The sequence below is a fragment of the Meleagris gallopavo genome, chromosome 17 (assembly GCF_000146605.3).
Source record: "Meleagris gallopavo isolate NT-WF06-2002-E0010 breed Aviagen turkey brand Nicholas breeding stock chromosome 17, Turkey_5.1, whole genome shotgun sequence".
NCBI classification, from domain to species: Eukaryota; Metazoa; Chordata; class Aves; order Galliformes; family Phasianidae; genus Meleagris; species Meleagris gallopavo.
The window spans coordinates 6611984-6625863 of NC_015027.2; the positions used below are offsets into that span (position 1 = coordinate 6611984).

At 48.3% G+C, this 13880-nt stretch overlaps 1 protein-coding gene across 1 annotated transcript in view; it reads right to left on the reverse strand.

The window, feature by feature from the left end:
* CORO1C (coronin 1C) overlaps positions 1 to 13880 on the reverse strand; it is a 36798-nt gene continuing 22918 nt past the window's right edge. The window contains exons 3-11 of the mRNA XM_003210959.4: positions 10529 to 10651; positions 5755 to 5884; positions 4099 to 4280; positions 3419 to 3538; positions 2732 to 2836; positions 1933 to 2078; positions 1174 to 1231; positions 840 to 1085; positions 1 to 485 (exon numbers count right to left, since the gene is read on the reverse strand). Of these exons, the coding sequence (XP_003211007.2) occupies positions 366 to 485; positions 840 to 1085; positions 1174 to 1231; positions 1933 to 2078; positions 2732 to 2836; positions 3419 to 3538; positions 4099 to 4280; positions 5755 to 5884; positions 10529 to 10651 (1230 nt within the window). The 3' untranslated portion in view covers positions 1 to 365. The remainder of the gene's footprint in view (positions 486 to 839; positions 1086 to 1173; positions 1232 to 1932; positions 2079 to 2731; positions 2837 to 3418; positions 3539 to 4098; positions 4281 to 5754; positions 5885 to 10528; positions 10652 to 13880) is intronic.

Genomic DNA, 13880 nt, shown 5'->3' on the forward strand with positions numbered 1-13880 from the left:
AAAAAAAAAAGGTTACGAACAATGTGGCATTGGTCCCTACATCTAGAAAAGATATTTGGGCACAACATTGAAAGAGTCAGAATGGGTTTCTTTTCAAGAATTCATAACATCTGTGGAAAAAAAAAAAAAAATAAAGACTGTAAAAGTAGCACTTATTCTCGTTGAATTGTTTGACACAGTCACATAAATTCATTAAAACATCAGGAAAAAAAAAATTCTTTCACTAAAAAGCTTGGCTTTAATCATCGGCTCTCGTTGACGTGAATTTGGGAGAACAGGAAAGCTCGTACTGGAATGCTGCACGCTGCTGCTGGCCAAACTGGGGAACTGGAATGTGTTGGGCTGGCAGCGCCCGCCAGCCCCGCTCAGTCTGCAATCTTCGCCATCTGCTGTTCCAGCTTGGAAATGCGCTCGTCTTGGTTGGTGATGGTGTCTTTTATGGATTTCAGCTCTTTCAAAATCTCATCCAATTTGGCTTCGTTTTGCTGGAAGGAAAGACACAGCATATATTCGTTATGAGATGGCAGGATTCGGTCTTGCAGAATTAAGTTGTTAAAGCAAAGGGACTTCTCTGGATGGGAGCCTTGCAAGGCTCAAGCACGCTGAACTCCCATCATGGAATCATTAAGGTTGGAAAAGACTTCTGAGATCATCAAGTCTCCAACCATCAGCCCACTCATGCTGCTAACCACATCCCTTATGCAAACCCTCCTTGCTGACAGCAGCCTGACCCAGTCCCAGCGTCCTGGAATTGCACACACCAGCTTTGTTAGAACTGTTCCTGAGGATGGCAAACAATTTCAGGCCAGCACCCCCAAAAGCTCGTGGATTTTACTCACAGTGTCTGAGGCATCAGCTGCTTTCTTTGGAGCACTTATGAGATCACTTTTCTTGTTTGCAGCAGGCTTGTTATCCAGTATATTCTTCTTGACCACTTTGAGATCCCTGTTCTTGCCAGGAATGTACCCATGCTTCAAGGAAATGAGAAGGGGATCAGCATTCTTCCCCTCAAACCACTCTTCTGCTTCCAGCGCTGCCTCCGGGCCGGCTGTGTCGGGGTACAGGTCATCCTGGAAGAGGTCCGACTGCAAGGAGAAATGAGAGGGTCAGCAGCTTTGGGGCAGGAAGGCAGCAGTTGGCCTGCACACCAAGCCAGCAGCATCCGGGGCTCACCTTTCGAGGGACCGTCATGATGATGGGCTCACATTTCCGCTCGTGAAGCTTGAAGAACCTTTCAAAAAAAATAATAATAATAATAATAATGAAGAGGTGTGACTTGGAGGCGAGGACAGTTGACACGCCGTGCAGAGGAAGCCTCAGTTCTGCTGCTCAGGCATAGCAGTGTACTGAGAGGCAGAGGCGATCCTAAAGAGTCACAGCAGGCCCAGAGAAAGCTACCTGTGTGTGTGCAGAACTCCCTCCTAGGCACTGTGTGACTTCAGAGAGCACTTTGGCCAGAAGGGCCATCGGAATGGCACAGCCCGCTGCTTGGGCTGTTGAGACAAGCACCACACAAGTGATTTCCAGGTACCGCAGCAGCAGCAGCATCCTGCTCACTACACAGTCTTATTCTGAGCCAGTTACACAAACTCCAAGCCTTCAGCTCAGCCACTGAGGCACTGCTACCGGAAAATTCATATGCTGCGGACAGTTTGTTTGAAGGCTTTGCTTCCTTTCTGACTCTCCTGCTTTCATTAATAACAAGAGGAGGACCAAGCAGCTTCAGAAACCACCTCCAGCACATTCCCTACCAGCAGTATGCCAGGAGCCACTGCAGACATCAGCCCAAGTGCTTTCCTTTGCCTTACTTTCCTTGTTGGTGATTCTGAACCACATCTGCACATGCTGCTGCTCACAATAAATTCTTGAGGCAGCTTTCAACCTGCTTGCTGCGTCCAAGCTGGAGATTGGGATCAGCCTTTCTCTCCTTACCTGGCAATCTCGCACTTGTTCACATCAAGGCCCCTCTTTGGCATGAACCCCATCCCCCTCTGCGGCTCTTTGCTGCTGAAGGTGTTGAGGTAGTGAACATAGGGGGATTCATCCGTGATCTCAAAGTAGCGAATGCTGCTGTCACCCTGCAGGACACAAAAAGATCACTCCAGAGTGAATCCTGCTACACAGGCATCTCTGAAACAGCAGGAGAGGTAGCAAGCATATGGAGTAAGTGCTTCCATTAGTGGCCTACAAAGACACTGGATTTACTTGTATGGATCCTGCTTTTTAATTACTTGTTCACCCCTTCTTGTTTTTAGCTCCTTTCATAGGAAGCAGCACTCAGAAGTGGGAAGTCCAGAGCACTTAATGCCAACGGATTGCTTTTAGAAAGGAGCACAGGTGATCCCAGTTTTCTATTAACTAACCCCACAAAATTAGCATGAGCACTGCTGCATGCTCCATCACCTTCAAGTGTGAGGATAACACAATCTAAAATGCACTTTCCTCCCATACTAATGCACAAACATTCAGATCAACACCAACAAAAGATGTTTGAATGAAAGCATCTGACTTGTTGCATGAAGAGCAGCTTTACCCATATAAATTCATCTCATAGAAACATCCAATTACACACCAGGCCTTCACAGTGCAGACCTCACAGGCCCTGTGTAACCCTGCAGAGCGAGGAACAAAGCAGCCTGGAATTTTTCAGATTTGTTTACAGCTTCATCAGCATCATTCATCCAATCAGTCTACCTCTAAACAAGCCTGGTTATTAAAAGCTTCTCCTCACCTTGCCACACAAGTAAATAATGTTGGTATCTGGGTCATAGAATGGCAGCAGGACCCCATTGCTGGTGTCCATCTCGTGAAGGGCTATTGGCTCCTCCATGTTTTTCTGGAAATTTGAAAAAGAAAATTCTGTTGTTACCAAAGAGTGGAAAAGCTGCTATTAACACAGGATCTACATCTTTAACAGTTCTTTGGAGCTAGAGAACACTCGGCTTCTCCACCCTGAAGGCTCTACTTGTTAGAGTAACAAATGCTGATGTCTTGCAAACTCATCCATTCCCTCAGGATGTTTTAATCACAAGACACATTCAGAGTAAGACCCCAGACAAGGGGATCAAGTCAAGGGGAAAGATATGATGCAGTCATGTTAGTGAGAGTCCTGTGCCAGTGTGATAGATTTGCTGCTGTCTCGCTCTGTACAACTCAAGTACTCTCCCTGCACGTCAGACGTGCAGCTGCCAGCTTCACTTCTGCTCTCGGTGAGGCAGGGGCTGACAGAAGAAAACCCACTTCCTCTCCTGAGCGAGCATCAAGTCCAAATAACATCAACACGCTCTGGCACAGGAAGTCTGAGTAGGATCAGAGAGAAGGAAGAAGCTCAAGTACATCAACCAAACAGACTGTAGGTCCTGGTTACCAGCTCAGCTGGGCACTACAACAGCACAGCAGTAGTGGGACAAGAACCTACTGGATTCCAGAGGGCCAGCTGCCGTTCGCTCATGCGGCTGAAGCCGGTCGTGAAGATGTTTCCATCGGCGAGGAAAATGGCTCGCATGGGCCGGGCTCCCTCATGGGTTTTCTCTTTCTCCTGGAATAGATGTAAAGAACAGCCTTTAGCAAGGAGCAGAATGCCCCACTGGTGGTGATTTCTCATTTGACTGCACAGAATGCCAGCAGGACATGCTGCTCCTTCACGCAAGATGCTGACTATATGGAGCAACATCCAGCCATCCCTGCCTGATGCTTGAGGGAAGAAAGCCATTACTAAGCTACAAAAGAAGTGGTCACAGCCAACTTGTTTCAGCTTTGCCTATCCAATTCTTACAAGGCTGAAGGAAGACTTCTTCTCAAGCTACAATGCATACAAGGCTGCTAAATCTCCGTTCTGCATACACAACTTTGAAATTGTAATTATGCAAAAGGATTAGATGTGGAATTACACTCCAGCAGGTTTTAAAACTGAGCCCCTCAAATCCCAGTTCAAACACTAATTCCAATAAACCCAGACAAATCCTCCAAGCACTGCTATCCCTCTTGTAATTTCCTTCTCACTTTGAAAAAAATGACTGAATGCGGTGTGCACTGGGAAAAAAAGGTACTTCCTTTATATGCTCTCTCTGCTGAAGTGAAATGACTGCACAAACTTACAGCGATGATTTCTTGTTTCCTGGGGTCAATGATTCGAACTTTTTTGTCTTTGGAAGCTGTACAGATGAGGCTGCCATTGCGATTCCAGCTCACATTGTAGATCACATCCACGTGCATGTCATCCAAGTTGATGAGGGCTTCACCTGTCCCCACGTTCCAGATGATAATTGCATTATCACAACCTGAAAGAGAAAATAAAAGCTAAAAAATCACAGCCGTGATGTGAACTGAAGAAAGTCAGCAGCAGAGAACAAGGAATAAGACCTGCTGCAGCTGCAGTGCCTTGGGCACTGTCTCTTAAGTGTGCTCTGTGTGCAGCGCCCCAGGCAGCACCACCTCACTTGAATACAGGGTCAGAGAGGGGACAAAGTGGACAGAGAAGGCAAAGAGGTGATGTTCTTACAGCTCTGCACATGACAGCACTGGCTGACAGTCACTGCCCTCTCAGGTTATAGAGATTTGCAGCAGAAAGAGTGGTGTGGATGGAAAATTAGGCAAGTGACAGTAGAAGAAACAGCAGAACATAGTGGGGGGAAAAACAGCAGGCATCAAAAGCTGAGGTCAGCTGTTTCATGAGGATCATTAGGCAGGTGGTTTTGTTCAAGGACCAAACAGCAAGAAGACAAAGAATAAAGCCTTGAACAAGATGACAGCAAAATAAAGAACAGGACTGCAGCCATAAGATCCCAGAAAAGAGAACAAAAGCACAACATCCAAGTTAGCAATGCTTCCTAATGCTTAAGGAGGGGTGAAAACATACTGAGGGGAAGATCCCTCTGCATTCCTAAACAGTCCAAGAGACATCCAACATCAGTTTGCTGCCACTAAGAGGAAGCCTGGAGGCTGCAGTGACCTGATGGTATCCTCCTGGCCAGGCTGCATGGACACTCACAGCAGGAGTCTGAGCAAGCTGCCTTCTCCTTTTGTGCATTCCCACACTGAGCTTTGTTAAATTAACTGCCACAAAGTCTGCATCAAAGCATTTTTGGGGAAACCAGATCCAAACCAAACCAGCACCTCAGAGAGCCTTTACATCTACCAAAAACACACAGCTCATCTGACAGCCCAGCTGAAACCATTTGCTGCTTTTATTACGCTCCAAGCTAAAGGTCATGCTATGAAAGCTGCAGAGTGAGCTAATGGATAACGACTTTCCATTTTATTTCCATAATGATTTGAGTGTTTTTCAGCGGCCAAAAAAATCTCACTGCATAAACTGTATCAGTCGAGGAAGCCATTTGGAAAATACTCAAAGTTTGTGGAATGAAGAGCCAGGCATTGGGACAGCTGACAGTGAAATGGAGGAACAGTTAGGCCTTTTATAAGAAGTACATGAAAACAGGGACGAGGAGAGTGCATATAAACGCCTATCAGCTGATGAAACTTGCAGATCAAAGAAAGTCTAACAGTTGTAAGCCTGTAATTCATACCTCCAATTTCCTGCCTCTTGTCCCTGTAAACTGAGGGCAATAAAAGGCCAAGATAAGGAAGGGGCTGTGAGCCACATGTCACAGTGTTCCTAGAAACTGTCACGGGTCTTGTGATTCCCTGAAGCAGCTGGGAGAGGACAGGAGAAGCCATCAGCTCCCTCTCCTCCAAAACACCCAACTGGGATGCCACGGGGATGGCTGCTGCCCACACAGCACTGCCGCATACCTGCACTGAGCAGCACGTTGCGCGCCGTCGGGTGCCAAGCCACGATGCCCACTCGCTTCGAATGGCCTTCTAGAACTACCACTGGCTCTGTCAAGGACAGCGTGAGCCCATTCTCAGGAATCTGCCATACCTGGAAAGGGGAAAAGGAAAGATGGTGAGCCGAAGGGCATCCTTCTGAAGAGCACATCAGTCATTCGCTTCACGCATCCTGTGCCAAGCCGCAGCAGAAGCCTAGGTTGTCACTTCTCCACATAAATGGGGAAACAGAGGGAGGAGACTTTTGTCAAGACTGAGTGTATCATCCTTCCAGCACAGCACCTGACTGATGGCTGGTCACACCATGAATCCCCTCCACCGCCACATCCCAGAGCCATACATGTCAGCTGCTGCCTGCGAAGGACTCAGAAAACATTGCCTCGCTGCTCGATTCCACCTGAACCAGCTGCTGTCCTGTCAAGTTACGCTTGGCCCTCGTAAAGAAGAAGCTGCAGCTATGTTGGGGTTGACTTCTTTAGAAATGCTGGCTATTTTCTGTCTCATCTACATGGCTCCACATCCTTCCGCAGGTCAGGACAGTGCCAGCAGGGGGAGGAGCAGTCCCAGGGTTCTGATCACACCTCTGCACTCCCAGCTCTGGGGCCAGGACAGCTAAACTGAGCTCAGGTGGTGCCCTCTGCAATGGGCAATGACAGGAGAGAAGATCCATCCATCCCTGTGGCCCAGGGAAGGAGCAGCCCACCAAAGCTACTGCTGCAGTTCAGCACTGGACAACCATATTTGAACTGAGTTTGACCTACATCCGGCATGTTAATAAAAATTAAAGAAGCCTTCAACTGAGCACTTATAGCTGCTGGAGGTAGGTGGCAGCAGCAGAGCATGTTTGCTTCCCTTCTATTGTTCGTTTTTTTCTGGAGGAGAAGGGGGATTGCCAAGCCCTGCCCGCAGTGCCCAGCGAGCTGTCAGGTAGCAGGATGACTCTAAGAGGATTTTGGAACAGGGCAGCTCACTTCCAAACAATCCCAAATGACTTCAACAGCACAGCTGCACCCCTGCCTGCACCCTCCAGGGTTTCAAAGCCCTCCTTCTCCTCTTGCCCAGCCATCCCAGCAGCACCCATAGCACCAGGATGGCACGTGCTGGCTTTCACCAGCAATCACCTTTTTCATCATGTTACAAAAGAGCACGGCAGCATCAGCAACTGCGACTCCATCTGAAAGCAAAATACACCTTGCACACAGCAACAAGTCAGTGCACCTGCCCGTGACAAGGTAACTCCAGGTTAGAGAGCTGTCAGCTCTCATAGGAGCAGCTTTGTTCGTGCCAGCCAGGGAATAAAAGCCTGACAGCAGCAACAGCTAACGCACGTCTGCTGACAGCAGCTCAGAGCTCCACAGTCAGTCTGCTAAAACTGGCACTGGCACTTAATGTAATTATTTTACGTAGGTCTCACAGGAACCACCTCCAAAGCCTTAATGATTCTGAGTGCGAATGAAACGCTGCACGAAATAGCTGCTGCCTGAGGCAGACAGCAGGGAGGAGTGGGAGTGCTGGGGAGGGGGCCGTGCAGGAACAACAGGGAGCATGGGTGCAACCTGGGGCACAGGTGGGAGAGGACCGGGAACAAAGACCCAGAAGCCATCCAAAATGCTTCTCCTCTGGATGGAAAGGCCAGGACAGTTAGGTCTGCCAGAGGCAGGCTGATGTTGTGCTGAGGATGGGGCAGGGAACTGGAGCTCTGCTCACCCCAAAGTTTGGGGAGCCCTTGGAAATGGCAAGCCTCGATGAGCACAGTATCTTTTTCCCCTCAGAGAGACAAAGCTGTTCTTCCACACTGCTCTGCCCCAAATTCATGTGGCCACAACCCAAGTGGATGGCTGTCCTGAGCCAGGGCAGCTTTCAGAGCCACAGCTCCAGCTGTGGGGGACCACCAAATGAAGGGTGGGAGAGGAGAGGGGGGAACTGCAGGCAGAAACCAATAGAAGGGATTTTTAAGAAGCCTCTGGAGGACGGAGATACGTTTTTTCCTTCAAGGAAAAGAGGGAAAGCCCCTATAGCTTACAGCAGCTGCAGGCCAGCGTAATCCCCTGCAGATTACACAAACTACTGACCTAATAATCCTGCTTGGTATTGCAAAAAAGCCAGGAGTGTAAAAGGTCGGGGTGTGCTCCTGAGTGACCCGGCCCAGCATTCCTGCGTGGGGAGGGAAGCTCCCTGTGTGGGATGCAATGGGCACAGCACAGCTTCCCACGTGGAAGCCTTCACACTGCATGATCAAATGAATAAGCCCCGGCTTTCACCTGCATCCCTGCAGGAGCAGCCACTGAGAGCAGCCATTCCCACAGCCACAAGGGCTCTCCTTTCATTTGAAACCAACTTGCTCCATGGAATGAACTCTTCTCTGATTGTTAACAAGAAGATCATTAGTGTTCACCTTCTGATGAAGCAAATTTTCCCTATCTGAGAAGGACCATCTGATACCATTTACAAGCCTTTCCAGAATCAAACGTTTTCCAGCTGAATTAAAAAGCCTTCAGTACATTACAGTCATTCAGCAGAGCACCAAGCATGAATATTTAAGTAATTCCTGATTTGTTGGCACAAGAGAATCTTTCTTCAAAGAGAAGCCACAGAAGGTATCCGCATGCCTCTGTGTTTTCAAAGAAGTCTTTCTGAGAACAGCATGGAGCAGAGAAGATGGGGATGCCCCATTGGTATCAAAAAAAAAAGGTGCCTGCTTTCCCAGTGCCCTAATAATTACCTGCTCAGATGCAGCTCCCAGGCTATTTTCACCTTACAGATTGACTTTTCTCACTGCTTGGCTGGATAGATTCTCAGAGCCACGTTCTCCCCCTCACCACGAGCCTAGCTGATGCTGATGGGTCCCTGTTGTGGCACAGGGTCAGATCCTAAATCCTTAAGTGTCAACATACAGATGGCCTCTGACAATTTAAGTTACTTTTTAAAAGCAGCTGGTGCTTCTGCAGAAAGCCACATCATTTCCCTCCATCGCATCACTGTTTTTTGCATTTTCTGTTGGCTGATGAACAGTTCAGAGCTGAAGAAGTGCTACATATCTCTCAAAGGAATTAAGATGAGTTTTTATTCAGCGCCAGGCTGCTCAGGAAGCAGGACTCCAAAACCTCTGCTGAAGAAAAGCAAGGAAAACAGGATGCGGAACAACTTGTGCCAAGCCAGACAAGCAATTAAAGCTGGGACAGCTCAGCTCACCGGCTCATCCAGTTCCTCTCCCAAGCAATCCAGGCCAGCCGTGTTCCTTACAATCTCCAGCTCTCTGTCCAGCCCACTTCATACGTGTCCCAGACGACTTGCCCACCAGAAACTACACAAGACCTAACAAGAGACTCAGCTGAGCCTTCAGCCAGCCCTCCTTGCTTTCACCTCCACCGCTTTGAATGCAATTCACAGCCACCAATTCCCAGACCCACACACAGGAGGTGTGGGGACAGTACTGGCAGTGACCCTGGAGCACACAAGCCCTGCAGAGCTGTTTGCACAGCAGTGGGTTCTGACACACGTGGACGGTGTTGTCTGCTCATCAGGAGAGTTTGGACAACTCGTAATTGAACACTGTCAGTTTTTCTCCATAATTCAGTCCCTCTGGAGCCTTGCAACATACTTGTCATTGCACTTGGATTAGTGACTTATCTTGCTTCCCCAAAGCAGCTATGGACTATAGCTTCGTCTGCTTCTGTTGATGCTCATGTTTCAGAAAGCATTCGTTCTGACTCACAGCCCTTTTGGATTCTGGTTTCTAGAGGAACAAAACAGCATCCTTCAAAGCTCAGTTCTAGCCCAGTAGCGACTGTTACAAACACAGAAGCTTGTTGTTTTGTTTAATATTAAATATAGTAAGCTTTGTTAACATGCTTTGGCTTCCAAGACAGAGAGATCACAGACAAGAGCTGTCCCAGCATAAGCCACTTGGGATGAATCCCCTCCCAAACATTTTAACGATGAACAGAAGCAAAGGAATTTATCTGACATGATCTATAATAAGATTTCAATATAACATTCAGCCTACAGCATTTCTAAATATGGCCAAAGATCACTGAAGTTATTTGGCATTATTTCATCTTACAAGCATTTTCTTTCACTTATTCTGCTGTGTTTGCATACACAGGATTCCACATCCATCACTGAGCAAGGTCGTCTATTGTTCAGTGGGTAAAACAGGACTGGGGACCAAGGCTGGCAGGTGTAAAAATTGGATCGCTGTTAAAATACTTAAAAAAATAAAAATAAATTTTAAGAAATCCCGAACTTTTGACATCTACTCACAACCTTTGTGGAGGAAAAGATTCAACTTTAAGCAAGTTTCAAATTTAAACCAAGGGCTGAAGCGATTGTGAAAGCAGAATAGGTTGTTCCTCCCTCTAATCTCCACGGCCTTCCAGCACACACCAGCACAACCATTTGGATACCTGAGATGGGGAACGTCCTCCACCTTCTGTAAAGCACTGCAAACCAAACACTGCTTAGTGGCACCCTGCCTTCCTTCTCTTCCCAAACATCAGATCCCCAGAGGAGGAAGTTATTCTGCTAGCCCAAGAGAAAACCAGAAAGTTGGATGCCAAGGTAGAAGGCACCATCATTTCTCAAGCAGAACCAAAACCCACTACAGAGAACGCCCGTAAGTACTCCTCCAGCAGCAAGGACTCTAGCTTTGGTATCAGGACAGGAGACAGCCACATGCATTCAGAAACATAAGCACCATTTGCAGCATCGCTCTCAGCACGAAAGCAGGTCCACTCACCATGACAGTGCAGTCCTCAGAACCGCTGGCGATGACCTGGTCGTTGTGGGGACACCAGTCGATGTCCAGCACTGGTCCTGTGTGCCCGCACACCGTTGGGTAGGACTTGTCAATTCGGCCCGTCTGGAGGAGAAAAGCAAAGAGGAGAGCTGTGAGACGTTGACAATACAGAGCACATCTCAAACAACAGAGGAAAACTCCTCCTAACGTTTCACTGAGGCTTTTGGTATTCGGTTTTATGGCATTTGGATTATCTTGTGCACCAACAGAGGAAGCGAGCCGGCGACTTTCTTCTTGGAGACATCCCGTGGTGCAAGCCAGCTCTGCTCGTGCCTCATGACAGTGGGCAGCCACAGCTAAAGATAACCAGGCTGCAGCTCTAATTGCAGGGTGCTGCAGCGCTTTGAATTCAGCAAGCCTGCTTCCTTTCATCCCAAAGGCATTTTGCTGAGATGGAAAGCATTTAAGGCGCAGTGAAGTGAAGCGAAGCACTGTGTTACAGGACTAAATGACAAAAGTGATCGACCGACTGCCGCAGCAACGCCCTCACTGATCCCCACCTGCTCCTATGGCACACCCCAGTGCCACAAGTGTGCCACCAAAGTCAGCTCCCCAGCAGAACAAGCCAACAAAACACCCCACGTGAGATGGGTCCAGCAATGCCAACGCAGCTCCCCTTTCACATCCTGAAGCCAGAGCAAGATTCCCATGGCTGCAGGGCCAGGAACTGCAGCCCCTCCCCTAAAGGATTTTGCTGCCCTCATGGATGCATCAGCAAAACACGGCTGATGGGAGGCAGGGAGGGAAAGTTTTGGGACAGACTCTTCACTTCTTGTGTTCAAATATGTGGAAGAAATGGTTGGCATTTCAGTTCTACCACTTGGTGGTGACAGCCTCAGCCTTGGAGCTGGGCACTCCTCCTGCTGATTGCTGTGCTCAAAGCTGGAAGGTCAGAATCAAGCTGGATGTGGGCTTTTGAGGACTGCTGACCTCCAGACCTCTCCTGGTGAGAAAACAAGACAGAGATCCAACGGACTCGGAGTTAAATCACAGGAACACCACAACAGACATTTCCTGAATGGCCAAATTCAGGTTAAAAAAAAATAAGAATGCTACAGTGAGCAGCAGCAGACATCCATCACTTGTACTGCACACTCCTCCTGTCTGCATGTGGACTGACCTATGGAAAAAGATTCTTAATAAGGGAATAAAGAAAAGAAATGGATGGCCCCATCCCCTGCACAGCCACTATGCAGAAAAAGGCTTTAAGATTTATTTGGGATTGGGAGGGTTGGTCAAAAGTGAATTCTTATCCTAAAGTGCTACTAGTCCTCCCAGGTTTGAAGGTTTGGTTTTGTTTCCTTTCTTTTTTTTTTTTTTTAAATGTAATCTTTTAATTAGTTAAGGATTTAAAATAAACCTCAAGCGCTGATACAGAGCTTAAAATTAACTCAGTATGACTTCAAGAAATTAAATCCTTCTCAAAATCCATTACCGCTCTGCTCGAGCGACACTTCACCGTAACAGCTTTTGATGCTCTAAAAGTTGTGCTTTGAGAAGAGTTATAAAAGTGAATCTGAGGACCAGTACCGGTGTGCTGGATGGTGCTGAGCAGGAGCATGCTCAAAGTTCAGGTCCTTTGGCAGAGGTGGGCTGCCCTTAAGAACTGACAGGTAAGAACAAAAAGCTCTGTTATTAAATCCAGAGGGGTCAGATAAGCAGCACGGGAAAACCATTCCCAGCAGTGGTAGTTTTATCAATTAATGTGATTGTCTCCCAACTGCTTCTATGCCAGAAAAGGGTGACTGGATGCAGGAAACAGCCCCCAGATCGTGGTAAAAATATCACTGGGAACAGCTGCTTCCCATAGGCCAGGCTATGCTCACCACCACCAACAGGGAAGTGGCATTGAGTTGCACAAGGATTAGTGATTTCACCACCCTCACTTCGCAGAAGTCTGAAGAAGGAAATCAGATTGCAAGCACCAAGGCTGAAAGACAAACTGACCGCTACCTGTCTTCCCTGAGCTGTGTGACAATCTCCAAATTCTGCAGAATTGATGGAGTGAAGCTTGATGCACTCTGGGCACTGATCTTCCACCTCTGGTTGCAGCAGCTGGCCACGCACGTGGCACTCAGGGAAAATAATATGGGATGCAATGGAAGTGCATTGCTCTCTCGTGACCATGACAAATAGCCATTAGTCACTGCTAAACCAATCACACTATCCATAGCTAATGTGGAAGATGATGAAGAGAGATGCTGATGGCTCAGTGCAGCGATCCCTTCCATCCCTGCCTGCAGCCACCGAGCACAGCTTCCACCCTCAGCACTGCACAAGGCTTGAGGAGCTGCAGCAGCCTTGCCTTGCACTGAGCACTACCTAAGCGTAAGGGGGAACAATGCTTACCCTCAATTTCCTACAGGAATAAGATTTCTGTAGCCTTAGTGCCTGCCTGCTCTTCCTTAGTGCATCAAGAACCTGATGATCCACTGCAAACAAGCTGACGGTGATAAATGAAGACCATTAATATCTTGCTTTTTTTTATCTAGTTGTTGCGCAGTTGTCTTGAATTCTCATCTCCCCCACTCAACATACACCACTGCTTGGGGCTGTGTGAGAATCCGAGCAAAATTTAGGGGAAAAAAATTGTGGTCTTCAGAGGGACAGAAGGAGTCCGCAGCCTCACGGTAGAAAGGCAGCACTTCCCCTTCTGGAGGCTTTATGTAATGGCTCACGCTCTGCCACCACAACTGAGAACTCCCTGCAGCAGCACTTTCTTCTTTGCAAGCTGCAAAGATTTTGCAGAGAGGGGGAAAAAAATTGTCCCCAGTCTCCACACAGCACAGCCCCAGCACCACGGTGTTTGTGAGCCGCTATCCCCAGCACATCAGGAAACTTCCAGCTATCAGCCCCACGGAGCTGCTGTGTGCAGCACACAGGAGAGGCTCCAAAGGAGCAATGTGGAGATTGCTTGTGAGGACTGGTGCACACCTCCTCACCGGGCTCCCTCCCTGTACATTCACTGGGACCAGGATCCCTGATCAGCTCCGCAGTCCTGCACTGCACGGCTCTGCTCAGTGCCCATCACACACAATCTGCAGCAAATGCGCTGTTTCCACTCTTCTTCCCCGACGCGCACAGCTCACTCCAATTAGCCTATTATCTGCGCTCCATAATGGATACAGATTAAAGCACTTTATCTACGGCTGGACCCGCAGAGCAGCTAACCCGCGGGAATCGCAATTCCCAGCAAGTCTGAAGGCTCCTGCTGGCGCACGGGGGCGGTGAATCCCGGTAGGTCCAGGCACAGGGCGGGAGGACAAAGCAGCCCGGCGCCACCGAACTCCGA